At 32.4% G+C, this 19848-nt stretch overlaps 1 protein-coding gene across 4 annotated transcripts in view; it reads right to left on the bottom strand.

The window, feature by feature from the left end:
• LOC148610702 (uncharacterized) overlaps nucleotides 1-19848 on the bottom strand; it is a 28448-nt gene that overhangs the window by 6353 nt on the left and 2247 nt on the right. Inside the window, exons 2-9 of one of the 4 annotated variants that reach the window (XM_088595972.1) lie at nucleotides 13652-13817; nucleotides 13060-13144; nucleotides 12158-12481; nucleotides 9723-9883; nucleotides 6481-8754; nucleotides 6173-6219; nucleotides 3733-3822; nucleotides 1806-1915 (exon numbers count right to left, since the gene is read on the bottom strand). In XM_088595972.1, coding sequence (XP_088452098.1) covers nucleotides 1806-1915; nucleotides 3733-3822; nucleotides 6173-6219; nucleotides 6481-8754; nucleotides 9723-9883; nucleotides 12158-12481; nucleotides 13060-13144; nucleotides 13652-13816 — 3256 coding nt within the window. In that variant the 5' untranslated portion in view covers nucleotide 13817. Of the gene's footprint in view, nucleotides 1-1805; nucleotides 1916-3732; nucleotides 3823-6172; nucleotides 6220-6480; nucleotides 8755-9722; nucleotides 9884-12157; nucleotides 12482-13059; nucleotides 13145-13651; nucleotides 13818-19848 lie in introns of those variants that run through there. The other 3 variants (XM_088595974.1, XM_088595975.1, XM_088595976.1) reach the window with 3 other exon arrangements.

The raw sequence follows: 19848 nt of genomic DNA, 5'->3' as shown, positions 1-19848 counted from the left end.
AAAGTAGCCTGAAATCTTCTCAATAAATGCTGCATATAGATCAACAAGGGTACACTATCATAAGGAGTTTCTCTCATAAAGAGAAACGATTAACTATATTTAAGCTCCTATTTTTAGGCTTTATAAAGTGCATAATTTCTTTACAATACAGCATTATAGGGAAAATTCAAGAATTTATAGGGCAGTTATAGGGCTTTTTCCCTAAGATGTAATATGAAGTCCGTTTCTGCCTTCAAAATCACATGTCTTCCCTCCCCATGATTTTCCCCAAATTTTTTTTGGGGGGAGAGGGTTGTATGCTAGGGCTGTCCCCCTATGAATTTGTACCTGGTGTTACACATAGAAAATTGAGCTTAAAACTTTTAAACAATGGAACACAAAGTACTATAATAGCTAGACAACAGTTACTATTCCATACTGTTATATAACTTTTAATTCAATGTTGAACTGTCAGCATTCTGTTACTGTGGATTTTATTTATTACTGTTGTTTTTGGAGCCTATCAGAATTTAACTTAAAGGTGTGTTTACATATTTTGGTGATCTATGTAAGTATTTACTATTTTGGATTAAGGTTATACGCTGGTGCATTTGTTGTCTTTCAACATATCCATTCGTTTTTCCACTGTGATCCCTAAAAAGTTTCATGAGATCTGGTTGAAAAGAGATTAAAGGACAAGCTGCCTTATTTTGTGCATTTTGAAATTCTAAGTTCAAGGTGGGGGAGATATTTGAAAAGAATCAAATCATTGTTTACCACATAAAAACATACAAAGTATACACCATGTCTTGATATGCAAAAATAATGGGAAATGGATGCTACACTGTTTCAAGCCAGCAAAGAGAGCAAATGAAAAATGAAAATAAATTTTTGACAAATTTATTGCAATGTATAAGAAAATGTCAAATTTCAAGCAAAAATAAAAATATATATCGATAATGTCAAATATAACAGGATTTTATAGGAAATATAGGGCCACTTGTGGGCCTGAAAAGGGGTAACCTTTTTTTATAAGAGAGCAATTTACAGCATAATTTAATAAATTATGAGAAGCAGTTTCTCTTGTAGTTGTAGTGTACCCGTATTTAAGAGCTTCATATAACTTTTAAGCTCTGGTGATTGACATGACTTGGTTCCTAATCCAAAGTTGTTATACTTTCTAAGCAAAGACTTCCACCTCATTTTTCATATAGTTTCTCTGCACAAATTGTACAAAGACCCCATTAGACTTCCCAAAGCTACTTTGAAGTAGGAAAACTTGTGTACAGTTACATGTAGAATATAATTAGCTCATTTATTTGCAGAACTGGGTATGTGTTTAAACTAAGTATTACATCTGATTGGATGTTAGCTTGTGACCAGACTGACATAGTACATTCCCAGCATTCCATTGTTTTTTATTGATCTTCATTATGATGTATATATCTATTCTATCTTTTATCATGATGTAGGATGTAAGTGTGATAGTCTGCACAGCTCATGAAATGTTCAATAAATTGGTCATACTGATTTTTTAACGGTTCGTAAAATCAGTTTAATATTAAGATACTTTACACTGGTTTACGCTTAAAACCAAATATATGATCATGTGAAAATAATCCTTGGGTACCAGAAATCTAATATTAACTTTTGATATACATTGACATATGATAATTCTTGACTTCTCCCCCTTTTTTGCAATATTTGCATTTTTTGAACTTTTTCCAGGAAGCCCAATTTATCAAATCCCAAACTTTAACCCAGTTTCCCACTAATGAGAAAAGCCTAATAAAGCCTTTGTAAAGTTAAGCTAACATTGTACAAACCTGCTGAGGAATAGCTTGATGGACTTGCCAAACATTCTGAGTTGTATCTACATGGTAAGGAACTGTTCAGCTCACTAGGTGATGTAAAGACTGATGGGGTTGGCAGAGATCTACAATATATGTAGTCATATTTTTAAAGAAATTTAACCCCAACTTCCAACCTTGTTGACCTGAAATAGCCCAAAGTAAATATCAGCTTTGCTAAGCAGACTCATCATCTACTGTATCAGTAACAATGGAGCTTAACCAAGGTCAGAAGCTAAGGTTTAAGGCACTATAAAAAAAGCAAATCATGAAAAATTAATATGATGCATCACTAGTGTTCTTTGACTATCTAGGTCACATAAATATTCTGTTTATAGCTTAATTAAACATTTAAGCATTGGCAGAATGTAGGCTTCTGGGTATGGCTTTTACCACTATGACACTTTAACAATCCTAATTCAAGTTCTGAAATTGGAAACAAACACATATTAATAAAATCACAGTTCCAATAGATATATATCATTCTTATGAATAAATGGTTCAATATTTTCTGTAAACATATTTATTCTCGCAGTTGCTAATTTTCACAGATTCTGTCAAGTGAACATATTTGTGGAATCAATTTTAACAGTATCAAAAAATTATAAGTGTTATATAGTGTTAAAAATCAGTTTCACGGGTTCTATTTTTGGGTTCTATTTTTCGTGCTTTTCTGTCCACCACAAAAAATATACTACAGTATGAGATAAATTGATTGCAATTTTATGTCCTATGGCAGGTATGGCAGGTATCCAGCTTGTTATTTACAAGACATACACGTAGTGTACTTATTAGATACAAGACATACAGTAGTGTACTTATTAGATATAAGACATACATGGAGCCAGCTTGTTATTTACAAGACATACACGTAGTGTACTTATTAGTTATGAGACATACATGTAGCCAGCTTGTTAGTTACAAGACATACATGTAGCAAACTTATTAGTTATAAGACATACATGTAGCATACTTATTACATATAAGACATACATGTAGCCAGCTTGTTAGTTACAAGACATACATGTAGTGTACTTATTAGATACAAGACATACACGTTGTGTACTTATTAGATATAAGACATACATGGAGCCAGCTTGTTATTTACAAGACATACACACAGTGTACTTATTAGATATAAGACATACATGGAGCCAGCTTGTTATTTACAAGACACACATGTAGCAAACTGATTAGTTATAAGACATACATGTAGCATACTTATTACATATAAGACATACATGTAGCCAGCTTGTTAGTTACAAGACATACATGTAGTGTACTTATTAGATACAAGACATACACGTTGTGTACTTATTAGATATAAGACATACATGGAGCCAGCTTGTTATTTACAAGACATACACGTAGTGTACTTATTAGATATAAGACATACATGGAGCCAGCTTGTTATTTAAAAGACATACACGCAGTGTACTTATTAGTTATGAGACATACATGTAGCCAGCTTGTTAGTTACAAGACATACATGTAGCAAAGTTATTAGTTATAAGACATACATGTAGCATACTTATTACATTTAAGACATACATGTAGCCAGCTTGTTAGTTACAAGATATACATGTAGCAAACTTATTATTTATGAGACATACATGTAGCATACTTATTACATATAAGACATACATGTAGCCAGCTTGTTAGTTACAAGACATACATGTAGTGAACGTATTAGTTATAAGACATACATGTATCGAACTTATTAGTTACAAGACATACATGTAGCATACTAATTAGATATAAGGCATACATGTAGCCAGCTTATTAGTTACAAGACATACATGTAGCCAGCTTGTTAGTTACAAGACATACATGTAGCCTGCTTGTTAGTTACAAGACATACATGTAGCATACTTCATAATTATAAGATATACATGTAACTTACTTATTGGTTATATGTTCATCTGTGATGTCACTAGTAGTACTGTTGGTATCATGTACTGAATCCACCGGTGATGGTGATCTACAACGTAAACTGTTTCATAGAAATAAGAATAATAAATAAGTGAACTAAAGCCACTACCGGTGCACCTGGTCCATGCTCCCAGTTTTTAGTGGAGTCTGAGTTGCTCATTTGCTTTTGTTACTTTGTATGATTTTAGTTACTATATGTTCTTTGTTGTGTATGTCTGTTTTCCATGTCTGGTCTTTGTCCCTGGATTACATTCTTTTGATTACCGCTATAACCTTGGTTCCCTTGATTACTCTTTAAAAGTTAAGTGAACTAATTACAAATAAAATACAAATAAAAGGCATTAAAATACTGAAAGTGAGGCACAAATTTTTCACATTACAGCTTTTCATCAGTGGCAAAAAGTTCTAAAAATGAAGACTGATGCAGAAACACTTTGGACCTAGACTGTAGACTAAATGCCTTTTTTAATACAAATCAGACAGGAGGTGATTCATGCATATAAAAACACTCACAATAAATTCACTCTTATATCTAATTCAAAAACAGTTTCAGACCACATAATTAGCGAGTATGATACATGGATGTGACACACTTGTATATAGATTGTGCATGAAATTTGCATTTAAAAAAAGTTATCATTCTTGATTTGGGTGACTTTTGTGGGAAATTCTAAAAAAATACAGGTCTGTATGTCGTAAAGACTACCATTACTTAAAAATATAGTAAATGTAGGCAGAAAAAGCATCATCTGTTTGGCAGTTATTTCATCTCAATGAATCAGCACTACCATAACACAGTGTTTGAATTATAAATGGACTGATATGTAAATCAAAAATGAATAACACAGTTTAACACTGTGTGGAAATAAAAAAAAAAGTGAGACCTGTAAAAATTATCTCTCATAACAGCTTTTTAGATGAAATGCCAGCAGAAAATAGTTAACAATTAAAGTATTGATGAACCTACAGCTAACTTAACATGAAAATTATTTTAAAAAAAATTCTAGTTAATCAGTTTTTTATTTTCAAATGTGAAACCTGTCAAAAATAAGCATCTCCTTTAAAGTACATGTACATGTATTTGAACAGAAATTAATATTTAACACATAGTTTAAAAGTCTTTAATACAATTAAGCTAACTAAGAATATTCCTGTTTACAGTTTCCATTGTTTTGTTTGTCAATTTCTACTAATTGCAATAAATTAAAGCATCAATTGAATACTTTTATTTCACATTTTTAAAATTTTTAACAAAATACCATATAATACAAATGTATCTCAAATTTTGTTGGATTTGTTCCATTGGGAATTCTAAAATTTGCATGAAACGACCATCCGACATTTTGCATAACAAAACTGCGATCAAATTTATCACCAGTCTGTCAGGGATCATTCAGTCACTGGTCATCAAATAGTCAAATAGCTGAGTCAGTTCATGGGCTGTAATAGGAAATCTAAGATTTCTTAGTTGGTTGAGACTTGCCTATAACATGATGGTGCAACATGAACAAAATTGTAATTTGAGTACAAATTAAAGAACCTTAATGAGTGCGGTCACATACCCCACGCATTCCAGTGTTCAATACTCAAGTAAATTTGTTCGTAGGAGAAATACTTGTATGAGAAGCCTGATAAAAAAGGAATAAGGGTGTTTTTTCAGGCTTTAGACCTTTATCTTCTAACTAAATTCTGTTACTCAGAATGGTAGTTTCAAATTCCAGACTGATTTCTATGAGTTTTAGTTAATCCAAAGTAAATATCATTGTAGTGAAACAAAACGTACACTTGACCTGTAACTTATCATGGTAAACTTATATACCAAAAATCATGTCAATATCTGCAAGTGTTTAGAAAACAAGTCTGAAAAACGGTTATTTCTGTGAATATAGTCGAGTTCAAGGCCTGTAATTTCGGTAAAAATCATCAGAGCGGAACCAACTATAAACTTGTCCTGTAATATTATCATGGTAAATTTATATACTAAAAATCATGTCAATATCTGCAAGCGTTTAGAAAAAATGTCCGAAAAACTGTTATTTCTGTGAATTTTGCTAAATATAAAATCATCAAAGCAGAACGAAAGTTAAACTTGACCTGTAACTTATAATGGTGAACTAATATACCAAAATCATGTCAATATCTGCAAGCGTTTAAAAGAAAAAGTCTGGAAAACTGAAGATGGACTGACGGACGGACTGATGGATGGGTCAAAAATATTATACCCTTGGCAACTTCGTTGCGTGGGGTATAATAAATCTATCTATCCCTCAAAGGCAAAGCCTATAAAATTATATTAGTTAGAAACATGAACAAAATTGTAATCTGAGCACAAATAAACATATTCCTCAAAGGCAAAGCCTACAAAAATCATATTAGGCACAAAGAAACAGTTACTTGACTTAATGTTATACCTTTGACTTAAAGGAACTTCATCAGGAAACTGTAAATCTGGCTCAACCTGATTAATAGAACATTTCAGACATTAAAAACAAACCATTCCCAAGAAAATGCTGATGGACTCATGTTTAGTCCCAAAAAGATGCCATCTTTTAAAGAAGAACAAAGCCTTTGAATCAAACAAAATGACTGGATTTAGCGATTTAAAAATTACTTTAATTCAACTGGGACAGTTGAGTTTTCTAACTCAACTGATACAATGAAAAGTGTACTAGAAGTACTAAATGTATAAGTCTTTGTCATACATTTAGGCAGGGTTTACCTTAATGAACTTAACAGCAATGTCTGGTTCTGTTTCATTTGAAATATCTTTTCTCTTTCTTCCACTGCTTTCAGATGTCTTGGATTCTACACTGAAAGTCTCAACCACAGCAGGAGTCCTAGGTTCTGAACTGCATATATCTACCACAACAGTTGTCATAGATTCTGCACTGTCAATAAAACCTGGCCCTGGTGTAACTTGCTTTTGATTGGCTTGAAGATCTGTGTTACTGTTGTTCACAGGACCTTCATCACCAACCATCATTGTTGATATGTTAGGTGATAGAGCACTAGTAAAGCTATTTAAGTCATTCTGATTAAGTTCCAAGGAGGTTCGGTCATAATCTATATCAGTGGGTTCTATTTTGATAGTTGGTAAAGCCTCTTGTTCACCAACATTTAAATTTTCTGCACTTTGCAAGTTTCCTTTATCAGAGTTGCTTTCAGAGTCATTTAAGTTTTCACTACTGTATTCTTGTGGGATTTCAACTTTGGGAAAAAAATTTTGAGCCTCCGAGGCAGGAATTACATACATAACAGATTGGTTTGGAAGCAAGGTACTAGAAGAAGTCTCTTCAGTATTTCTGTCACTTTCAATCTCATCATTGCTTTCTGAAGTTAAATCAACAACAGTTTTTCCATGTGAAATCTTTTTTAAATATGCCATTAGACTAGCACGAGCTAGAGCAGAAATATTTGAAGGTAATGACTTAGAAGCAGGAATGCTTGCAACCCTTTTCATTTTTGTTCCCTGACCACCAATTACAATATTGGTAGGTACAAGGCGACATCTCGGTGAAATATTAGTTGAAGCTGAAGAAGTAGATACTGTTCCAGTGAGTCCAGGTAATGAGATTTTCCCTAACTGAACCATCCCAACAGGTGATCCACTCGACGATTTAGGAATCTTTATCATTCCTTTACGGAAACCTTTCTGTGATATAAAAGTAGCATTGGTTTGGTTCTGAACAAAATTAACTGCAGGACTTCCTTGGAATCCAGTAAACTTAACATCGTCTCCATCCAAACCATAGTATAGTCTATTTGGAGATTTTGTTGTGGAGACAGTTGTTCCAGCCTCTGAGGAAGAGTTTTTCACATCAGCATGATTAGTCACACTAGTATCACCAACACTCTTCCTGCTTGTATCACCAACACTCATCTTGCTTGTATCACCAACACTTGTCTTGCCTGTATCATCAACACTCATATTACTTGTATCACTAACACCAGTTATACCTGTGATTTTTACACCATTATTGTCTATTGCATAATAAAGCCTATTTGATACAGCTTGAGGTTGGGATATAGGTGGAGCTGTGATTACACTACTGTCAGTTTTTTCAACATTTTCTAGACAAAGTATAGGCATGCTACAGTCATTTGATGACTCATCATGCCTAGGAGTGTCTGAAATTTTACCACCATTTGAAGTATCAGAGTCATTACTTTTGTTAATATCATCCCTCAGTTTATTATCAATTTTATTTTTCCCGCCATTTTTATAGACATTTCTTCTCCTTGACCTATTAATAAAATCTCTTCTTTCTATATTTGCCTCAATTTCATTTTGAGTTGTCATACTATTATCCACTTTCTCCACTGATTCTTTGATGAAGTCACTGAATCTTCTGATTTTACATTCAATTTGTTTTGTAAAACCTGAATCCAGTGCTTTTGAAGGACTTAACTTAGGATAATCAACTGATTGCTCGTCACTAACAGGTTTCTTCTTTTGTCTTTCTAGAAACTTTTGATGTTTGCTACTGGTAACCTCTACTCTTTGAGTATCATTATAACCAGATTTTACTTCACTACTGGTACCCAGTTCCTGTGAACTGTCATTCGTACCAGTCTTGCTAGGTGTCTTTTTAGAACCCTTTGAAGTAGTTGTATTCTTTAGTGACTTACTATTACATGAAACCTCTTGAGATAAATTGATATTTTTGTTAGTAGATTTGGAACCATAGTCCTTCATCTGATGGGTGCTACTACCATCATCTACATTTTCATCCCCAAAGCTGCTGTTTTGTGATGATGAGGAATGTTTTCTATTCCTTTTAGGTGTGATGGTTGAATTGCTTTTTGCTGGTGTTTCTTTGCTTCCGTTTGTTGTGATTTTCTTAATGAAAGCAGATTGTTGACGAGAAAATCTAGTGGCATGGCTCACAGATTCAGAATCTTTTTCTTCTCTGTCAGTCATGCAGTACTTTGATAAGAGAGTACAGATTTTGAAGTTACCATTGGCAGTTGCAACATCTAAGACTGTCCTATCCTGTAAAGTTTAAGAGAATGTACCTTACATATTCTATGTAGTGCAAGAGAATAAATCTAATTCTACAGTTCTGAAAGTGCAACAAAATATGACAATTATATAGATAGCAGTGTTTTATCAAATGTTCCCAGTGTAATAAATTCCAATAATTCACACTGTTAAATAAATTGTAATTTCACTCTCACACTTTCTCCCACCAAAACGTCACAATTTTGATATCAATCTGCCAATCACAGAATTAAAAAAATAGTTCTGCACAGTTGTTAAATCTAAGCATCTTTCAGCACTCGTGATCATATTTTGGTTATTCACTGACTTTTCAATTGACCATCCTATTATTATACAGTTCTGAAAAGTGCAAGAAAACATGACTCATTATAAAATGATAAATATTCTGTGCATTTCTGAAAGGATATATAAATAATCTGTAACTAGAAATAATTCTTACAGACCTGTTTCTATCTATTTTCAAGTTAGACCTGGGCCCAGTTTCATAAAAAATCTCGTCTCAAATTGAGATTTTAACACTAGGGGAAACATCAAGTTAAGGTGAATTGAAGTTACAACATACTTTAGTGAAAATACTTAATTCGCCCGGAGTTAAAGTGGAAATATTAAATTTACTCTCCGTTGTGGTTTACTATATACCAGTGAAAATACCAAATTCACCCTGAGTTGCCGTGGAAATATTAAATTCACCCTCAATTGTGGTTACTATATACTAGTTAAAATACCAAATTCACCCTACGTTGCAGTGGAAATATTAAATTCACTCTCAGTTGTGGTTACTTTATACCAGTGAAAATACCAAATTCACCCCGAGTTGTAGTAGAAATATTAAATTCACCCTCAGTTGTGGTTACTATATACTAGTGAAAAGACTAAATTCACCCGGAGTTGTAGTGGAAATATTAAACTAACCCTCAGTTGTAGTTTCTGAGTTGTAGTAATTACTATATATATCATACCTCTTTGTTTTTTATAAGAAGGTTAACTGTACATCCCCGTCCATTCACTAATGACGAATCGTCAATCAATGATTTCAACAGGTTGTAGTTATCATTATTTTTAGCCAGTATGTGTAAAGGGGTATCTCCATTATTGTTCTGTGTAGTTAATAGTGTATACTCTAAAACAAAATGGTTCTGCATTGTATTATAACTATAAACCTGGATATGTTTTGACTGTTTTATTTTAAATAATCTCAGGATAGGACCTGTGTCAAAACAAAGCTATCATAAATATTTTCTTCAAAGTTAATTTTTCATTTAACATGATGAACCTCTCTGAAATGTATTTACTATTTTGTGCTTGGGTAATATGTTGGTTTATTTGTTGGGATTCATCATTATAGCTGAAATATTGCTGCTCAGGCATTAAACCCCATCAATCAATCAATCATTTTGATCACAGATATATCTCATCATGATAAACACTTATACCCTATGTCAGAATTTGCGAAAAACTACTGTCTGACCCCTATGTTCTATTTTTAGTAACGGCAGCCATAATGTATAATGAACATTTATCTGACATTGTTTCATATTTCAAAAAGAAAATTGGGGGTCACCGAACTTTTTTTCCTGTAAAATAAAAAAACCCAAAAATTCCCATGCATTACATTTCTATAGAAAATTTTCCTGCCAACTATCTCCCCTTTGAAAGGTTTAATGAAATAAACGTTTGTAATTTCAAAATATATAGGTTTATGCCAAAAATCTTTTTCAATAATTTAAAGACAATTTTTTTGCATCTTTTCAAACATTATTTGCTCATTTAAAATACATACTTCTATGTAATTTTACAAGATGACATAAAAGAATGCTCTGTGTAATAAGTCAGATCTACAATGTACCTTAAAAAAGAAATGAATGCCATCCCTGCATTTCAGATTTTTGAATAAGATTTTATGGAAAGACTTATTTGTATGTTTTTTCTACTATGATTTACCATCTGCCTGATTCATTCAGAAAATAACACTTAAAAGACTGGGCAAAGTGCAAATGTATACTGATTTGGAAAAATGTGAAAAGAGATAGAAAAAAAATTTCCCAGTTTACAGGACTAGTAAACCAGATGTTAAACTGGAAAGAAGTTTGAGGTTTGATTTGTAAGAAATACAGCATTTTGATGTAAGGAATCACCCTGATCTGTATGATTGAATGTTGTTGATTAATATGAAATATAGGCACAGAAATGGTGATAAATCTGCAATTTTTGTCCTGCCAGATTGGTTTCTGTCACAGGATGGATGTGTTCAAGGAACTTTAAAATTAGAAATTGGGCTTCATGTATTAGAGTAGAATATAGAAAACCTTAATACACATTTCAATGTAGAATATCAACATGATCAAAGAACACCAAGAATTCAGTTTTTGTTGAAATCAAAGAAAGTTTTAAATTTGATCACCTATCTAAAATGTTTTTGATATTAAAGCTTGTGGAACAATAGAGACCCGTACCCTTTAAGTCTAGTTACTATCATGAATTCTGTGAATTAAAGTATGTTTGTTCGTGGGGTACCAATTTTCGTGGTTTTCATGAGTCTGATAAAACATGACTTTCGGTTCCCATCGAAAAAGAAATTTTCAATTCATTTGTATGATAGAATTGTCAAATCCATAAATTCAAGAATCTACAAACTAATCATTTTTCCCTACACTATGAAAATTGGTACCCATGAATAAAATTACTTTCACAGTACTTGATTACGATCTGTACTTATGATGATATTTTTAAAAAATACTACAGAAAGACTTCCAACCCATCAAGCATAATTTGCCCACAAAGTTTGTAGAAACTATTGACAATCAGATTAAACACCTTTGTCAATGTCTACAAATGACGACTTTACAATTTTTTTATTTTGTTTTCATAACAATAAAACATGTAACTTCCCTTAAGAAATCTTTCAGTTTCAAATACAATAGTCTGATAAAATTAAAAACAAATATTTTTTGTTGGTTTAGTTTTTTAAGGTCATTTAAAAAACAGGCAACAAACAAAAGCTCTGATTAAGTACCATTCTGTGTAAGAATCAGGCAATGGGTGGCACATCATTTTTCTCAATCTAGTCTCTTTCACCTAAATTATATTCATTACATCTAGAAAACAACTAAAAAGCTATTTAAATTTATCCTGAAGCATTAGTGACATAGATATTTTTACTGCTTATATAGGGAAAAGTGTGGGAAAATTTCCTGACTGTTTTTCCATAGTGTATTTCAATCAAACTTGACCTATCAACATCTTAAAAAGGCAAACTTCACAAACACTTTGGTGGTTATTTGTGAAAGTTATGAGGTATAGATATTTTATGCAATAAAATCTCTGCATTTTTTTCTTCATGTGCCACACCTTACACACATTTTGCCTGATTCTTAAAGAGTTGTACTTAACTTACCTGGATCAATCTCAGACTCTTTCTTCTTAGTTTTGGAACTTATTGAGTATGTCCAGTTCAGATAATATGTTTGTTTCAGTCTTGGCAGTGGTGTTTGAAAGGCAAGGCAGCATAAATGTAGAGGAGTGTTCCCATCCTGATCTTTCACCAATAAATGAGATCCAAAAAAATCTAGGATTTCTTTAACAATATGCATTAGTTCATTAAAGCTGAATCGAGTATTCTCATGTAAAAAGTCAATAGCTTTGTGAAGAATTGGATCCTCTATATCTGATACAACACATGCCTTTTGGTTATATAACCATTTCATAACCCGTATCAAACCTGTGAAAATAGCATCAAATACAAATGTACATTAAAGCCCAAATGATGTTTTTTTTTCTGTCCTGCAATCATTGTATTTATGTATAATTACAAGTAAACACATTGCTCTGGCATCAGCCTAATAAATCAATAACCAAATAAAATACTAAAACAGAGAAAGGTTGTACATTCAGAGGGGACTAAACTTCCTGAAAACATTTTTTCCATTTTCATTTCATAAAATAAATTTCTCAATAACATTGGTACATATATATTTAAGGAATGACCATTATATTTTTTCGGTCTATGAAGAAATAATCTCAATCACATGGTACACACTATAACCTGCATAGCAGCTTATTTTCAAGTATGCATCATTGGCATTTAGGTTATTTCAAATAGACTGAAAAAAATATAACATTTACTCCTTATAATTTAGTTGTAGTGTCAAACTTCAAAGAGTAATCATTAAAAAAGATCGATGACGTAACAGTCACGTTACAATTTTGGTCTATGAGATGATGGACAAAATTTGTTATCCAATCAGAAAGTGTGTTACTCCTAAAATTAAATTATGTAAACACAAACTGCAAGTTTACCTAATATGGCAGCCCAGTGAATCAAAGGAAACCTATACTCAGGATTGGCATCTGGTATGGCTGCAGTCCTTTCCCAGTTTCCTTGCTGCCAAAATAGAAAATAAAGTCAGACTGTTCAGAAAATTTACCATTCAGTTTCAAACGATGATGTTTTATTTGAAGTATATTATGACTACAACTGACCTACATTGATTTATTTGACGAAGACTTGCATTTTGTCTTAGATCAAGACTAACACTTAAATGACTTACAAGTACAAATATATTGACTCATGAATATTTTGAGTCACAATAACCAGAAAATTTTACTGGATTTGACTGAATGTACATGTAACCTTTCGTCATAATGACTTAAACTGTACTTGACTGAATGTAAATGTTACCTTTCATCATAATGACTAACACTGTACTTAACTGAATGTACATGTAAACTTTCCTCATAATGACTTACACTGTACTTGACTGAATGTACATGTTACCTTTCGTCATGACTTAAATTGTACTTGACTGAATGTACATGTAACCTTTCGTCATAATGACTTACATTGTACTTGACTGAATGTACATGTAATGATCACATAGGTGATACAAACCTTTTCATATTTCTTTATTAGTTCATCAAGGACACAGATATTTGTAGCATAACTATCAGGACACCATGGGTCAATGTTGATCAGTGCTATAATTAATGGATGATGCTGAACACTGCAATCAACATAGCAAAATGGGGGACAGCGTAGGTATTCCTTGGTAGACATTCTGAAATATATGTACATGTATATATGGTATAAGTATGAAGGGTATTGTAAGTTTTCCTGGGTAGACATTCTGAAATATTAATATGGAGGACAGCATAGGTATTCATTGGTACACATTCTAAAATATTTCTAGACAGTAGAAGTTTAAAGACAAAATCAACGGCAGATATATGATGTGTAGACAACTGAAATTCTGGACAAAAGATCTACATCATGGAATGCATGTTTTAAATCATGGAACCAAAGTGTTTTCTAAAATGACATCATCTGTCTTACTCATACCATTAATTTCTTATGAATACCAAATCATTCGACCCAAAGACATTTTGGACCATGACGTTTCAGTAAGAGGAGGATTCAAACCAAATATCAGGATGACTTAAACTGTATTGGCAGATAATAAATTAAAATAATACAATAATAATATGGCTTGCAAAATGAAACATTAATATTTAATGAAATCAGCTTTTACTTCAGATTCAGTTCACCACAAATTACACGAAATAATGTTTTTTTTTTATAATTTTGTTTTCACACCATCCTAAATACAGCTAAATCATAGAAGCCCAAAAATGTTATAATGAAATTCAATGATCTGCAATTGTGATATGAACCTTGGGTATGAACTTAAGTTAAGTAACCAGTTTCATATTACCCCGTAACAAGACAGCAGGATTTGACTCACAAATTTATACTACAATGCAGGTAGGCAATCCTGCCACACTTTGATTTGATCCCAGATGAGCCTCCAAAAAGTGTGGCAAGATGCCCTAGAGAATTAAATAGCCAGTTAATTGACTTGGCTAAAGGATTGATTTTTTAGCGGAATCAGTATCAGGCTGACTTGTCACTTATCATGTGCAGTCTATAGTGCAATCACAAGTGGCGTACATACAATTTTGTGAGATGCCACCCTCTTACATTTGGTGCCCAATAAAAATTATACCATGAGGTTTGGACAGCTAGTGAGCTACTTGGGTAAGTTGCAATGGAGGTAAGTGTAGCAGGATGGTCTTCCTGCACTGTAAAAGGTAGAAGACTTAAATAGTTACTTAAATGACTTGACATAAGGATTAATTTTTTAGCCAAACTGGTTTGTTGCTGGCCTGTCATCGAGCTGCCTCGGGTTTGATCCTCCATGGCAACTGTTTAATTTTGATAATAAAATTATGCTCTTCCATTACACCCTAACTGGTGGGGTTAACCCTAATTACTGGACTTGTTCCCAACCTAATGAATACAGAAGTACATGCCATAGATATAAACAAGTGCCTATGAAGATTATTAATACTATAATATATTAACACTGAAGTAGAGTCCTATAGAATAAGAGGTTCTGGCTTCTTTTCCCACAGCTACCACTAAATGACTTCATAAATTAACTAAAGATAGTAAATTATAAAAATAGGAGATGTGCTATGCTATGATTGCCAATGAGACAGTCATCCACCAAAGGCCATGCAACAAACAACTTCTACAGGTCACCACATGGTCTTTATTGATGGACAAAACGCATACCATGAAGCAAGCTGCATAAGGCCACAAAATAAATTAAGTGAAACTACTCATAAACAAAGAGGCTCCCAGGAGTCTGAATCACTCACCTGGTTAAAGTTTGTCTTTAAAGACCAATAAATTTAACAAGGAGTTGTCAACAATTTTGACTCAACAAGACTTTAGTAGGACTATCTTAAGAACCATTTCAGCAACTGAAGGTTTCTTTTTATCTATTATAGTTTTCAAGATATTGGCTGAAAACTGTAAAAAAGTCATTTTTCATCTTTCAAGGACGCTAACAAGGAGTCGCCTGACAACTTTGATCCCTGAAAACTTTTGAAAGCCTTATAATAAGAGTCATTTCAGCAATTGAAATAATTATGCTAAACCTAACGGTTTAGGAGATATATGCAAAAAAACAGACAATCTGACTCATATATTCTATTTTTAGTAATGGTGGCCATGTTCTTCAAGAAATTAAAAACCCCACACCAGTTCTATGTAGGATATCCAAAGGAACTTTCATACCAAGTTTGATTCCAATTCGTCCAGTAATGTCAAAGGAGATTATTGAAAGAAATAACATTTAAAATTCAAAATAGCAAAAAAAAACATCGAAAAATGGCAGTAACTCCAACATTTTTTTGTTTTTTAGTAGTCAGGATTTTACACAATTCCCTTACATCACCACCTGACTATGGTGTACAGGGAATTCTTAATGAAGAAATTATCACTGACATACAAACATTTTAAAGATATATATACTGGTAACATATTTACAAAATACCATGAAAAAAAAAAGAGTATATATATTCTATTTCCATTCTCACATCATTCATCTACCACTCATTCATTGTAATATATAAGTTTGGACTGCAATGTATCTAAAGAACAAAAGTTCAACTGGAATAAAAATCAAGAAAGAAAGAAAAGAGAAATTGATAAATAAAAAAAAAAATTCCTGTGTAGTAAAATTATGATGGAAAAATAGCTTGTAAAGGAGCCCAATATTTTTCAAATTTGTCTAATGTGCAATTTTTATTTGCGACATAAAATTCAAGAGATTGGTACTGTCTAATACGGTTGAGGAAGCCAACCATATTTATTATAATTTCCTTTAATTTACATCTATATAGACAGTTTTGCAATTATTAACAACAAAAGAGAACATAAATCTTCTGAAGGAAACTCTAGTAGTACTTGCTGCTTAGTAAAAACAAAATCTTTGTTGTACACATGTATTTGATGCACAAATGATGACCAGAAATGTTTTGTGATATGACAATCATAAAATAAATGTCCGATGGTTTCTTCATCAAGTTTACAAAAAGAACACAGATTGCTTGGCTTTAGCTTGATCCTATATAAGAAAGAATTTGTAGGAATAATACGATGTAGTAGTTTGTATTGAAAACTTCTCAGATAACAGTTAGAACAACATGTTTTTATTAAAATGAAGTATTTTTGCCAGTCTACAGTTTGTGATTCTAAAAGTTCTTCCCATTTCAAAAATTTTTCTATTGGCTGACAAAATATGTTACTAATAAGATGGCTGTATAAAAACTTTTTAACTTGAAGAAATGTGTCAGTTACAGAAAAATTAACAAAAGTATTCTCATTGCAGTGCTCTTTGACAAAAATCTTAATACTGTTAGGAATCTGTGATGGGATACTATAGTAGCTCAAAAAGTTATTGGTGAAAATTTTGTTCTTGAACTCTTGAAATGTGAAAAATCTATTACTTTCAAAGTTTATTATCCTTTAAAACCTGAACACCGTGGTCCTTCCAACTGTCATATAACATAAAATCTAGTACAGGTATAAAGTTCATGTACAAGAGAAATTCTTTCTCAAGATATTTATCTAGAGAAAGAATTTCTCTTGTACATGTCTTAAAAACTGGCTTCACTTTGTACATTGACAAAAATACATCTCTCCAAACAGGATTGTGAACAACTCTTTCAACTTCTCCTTTTGCAGAGAAAAAACTCTTTCACCCCAAAAACATTCTTAAATCAGAGAGTAAGAGTGACTGCCATGTCCCTCCAGTATCTTGTAGGACCCTACGTACCCAAACAATTATTAAATAATAAGCAAATGACTCCAAATGAACCATGTTCAATCCTCCTTGCTTGAAATCTCCAATAAATTCTCTCTGATTTCCCATTCCAAATAAAGCAAAAAAATAAAGAATTAATCTCATTTATACTATTTTGAGACAAATTGGGTCAGCAAATGTATTCCGTAATCTTTGGAAGTGCAAGAGTTTTAATAACTGTAACCTTACCAAAGAGTGTAAGCTTTCTGTTTCCATGACTATAATATATCAGACATTTCCTTAACCTTCTTAGAAAAATTAATATGAAGCATGTTATCTGAATCTAATGAAAATTCTAATTCCATAACTTTAAAATTTGAGGCTGACCATTGAAGGTTTTTATCAGACCATAATACATGATCAGAAATTTTTTTACTACCAACCCTTATGGCTTTGGTTTTAGATGCATTTATCTTTAAGCCAGAAGCCTTATAAAACAATTCAAATACATTTAAAGATTCTGATAAAGATTTCTCCTTACCATCTAACATTAGGAATGTATCATCTGCATATTGACTTAATGAAATTTCTTTCTCTTGTACCATAACACCATGAATATTTGGATCCGATTTAAGTTTAATAGCTAATAGTTCAACATCTATAATAAACAGATAAGGTGATAGGCAATAACTCCAACATGGCTTAATATATTAAAATGAAAATTTGACCACAGATAGATCTCATCATGCTGAACACTTTTACTCAGAATTTGGTTTAACCTAACAATTTTGGAGATATATGCGAAAAACTACTGCCTGGCCACTATGTTCCACTTTTAGTAACAGCGGCCATGTTTTCTCAACAAATTAAAAATCTGCATATCAGTTCTTATTATGCAGGATACCCCAAGGAACATTCATACAAAGTTTGGTTCCAATCGGTTAAGCAGTGTCAGAGAAGATTTTTGAAAGAAATAACATTCAAAATAGCAAAAAAACGTTGAAAAAGGGCAATAACTCCAACATGGCTGAACAAATTAAAATGAAAATTTGACCATAGATAGATCTGATCATGCTAAACACTTTAACCCAGTCAAAATTTGGCTAAACCGAACGGTTATAGAGATATATGCGAAAAACTATTGTCTGACCCCTATGTTCTATTTTTAGTAAAGGCGGCCATGTTTTTTGATGGATCAAAAATACCCACATCAATTTTATGCAACATACCCCAAAGAACTGTCATACCAAGTTTGGTTCCAATTGGTCGATGATGACGGACACCAAGTGATGGCAATAAGTCATATGGCCTTTGGCTAGGTGAGCTAAAAAACGAAAATCGACCTAATCCATAGAAAAAACATCAAACAAATAACAATGAACACGAAAAACAACCACTGGACTTCATGTTCCAAGCTTGGGACAGGCACATAAAGTGTGTGGCAGGGTTAAACATGTTTGTAATTGCTCAAACCTCCCCTAACCTGGGACAGTGGTGGAAAAATTCAACAATAAAAGGAACTATAAAAATATGTTTAACTCTTGAGATTGGTACAGAATACAAATACTTTAACAAATAGGACAAAAGACAACAAGCTGTATTGACCATCAAAAGTACTTACTTGCTTTTTCGGTAAGTTTACAACTAGTTGAAAAGGACCAGTTCCAATTTCAATACAAATCTTGGTAGCCTATTTAAACTTAGTAGCCTACCAAGATTTGTAACGAAATTGGAACTGGTCCTTTTCAACTAGCTGTAAAATCCAATAGCAACTGATAAGCATACTATATTTACTCAAACAAAAATATCAATAAAAACATGTCCAACAGGATTCAGAGAACATATATCGTAAAATGTCTAAGGTCTTCATGCAAATGCCAAGGTAATAAAAAGCTTTACAGGGATTTTTATGCAGAATCCAATGAAAACATTTTTTTTTTAAATCAGACCAAAAATTAAAAAAAAATGATTTTTTTTTTGGGGGGGGGTGTGGCCCTTTTGACCCCTTATACATGTAATTCAAAAACTGTAAGAGATATTTGAAGTTTGATTGATAATAGCCGGCAGGAATTTTATGAGGAATCCAATAAAATTTTTTTTTGAAATCAGACCAAAAATAAAAAAAGTTGATTTTTTTGGGAGATGCCCAACTTGGACGCCTACTACTTGAAAACTGTCAAAAACACAGAAAACACATTTTTTTCTAGAATCAAGGAAAGAACACAATAAAAAAAAAATTAAAACTGAAAAAAAAAAAACAAAAAAAAACAAACATTCTACATGGGTTTTGATAAAATACCTATTGCTACCCTTTTTGGTCCTTTCCTAAAACGGTAGGGCCAAAAAGTCTAAATCAAATATGAACATTCCTTCAGCAGTAAGTAAAATCATATCTAATTTCAGAACAATTGGTCAACCACAACTGAATTTATTGCATGGAAAAGAAGTGTACCCTAATGACATCGACTTTGTCATAACACTATATGATCACAAATTT

Source organism: Perna viridis, chromosome 8 (genome assembly GCF_037379345.1).
Source record: "Perna viridis isolate PV_CMFRI_1.1 ecotype Kerala chromosome 8, ASM3737934v1, whole genome shotgun sequence".
NCBI classification, from domain to species: domain Eukaryota; kingdom Metazoa; phylum Mollusca; class Bivalvia; order Mytilida; family Mytilidae; genus Perna; species Perna viridis.
Note: the sequence above shows the minus strand (reverse complement) of the source record. Positions and strands in the feature narration are given on the sequence as shown.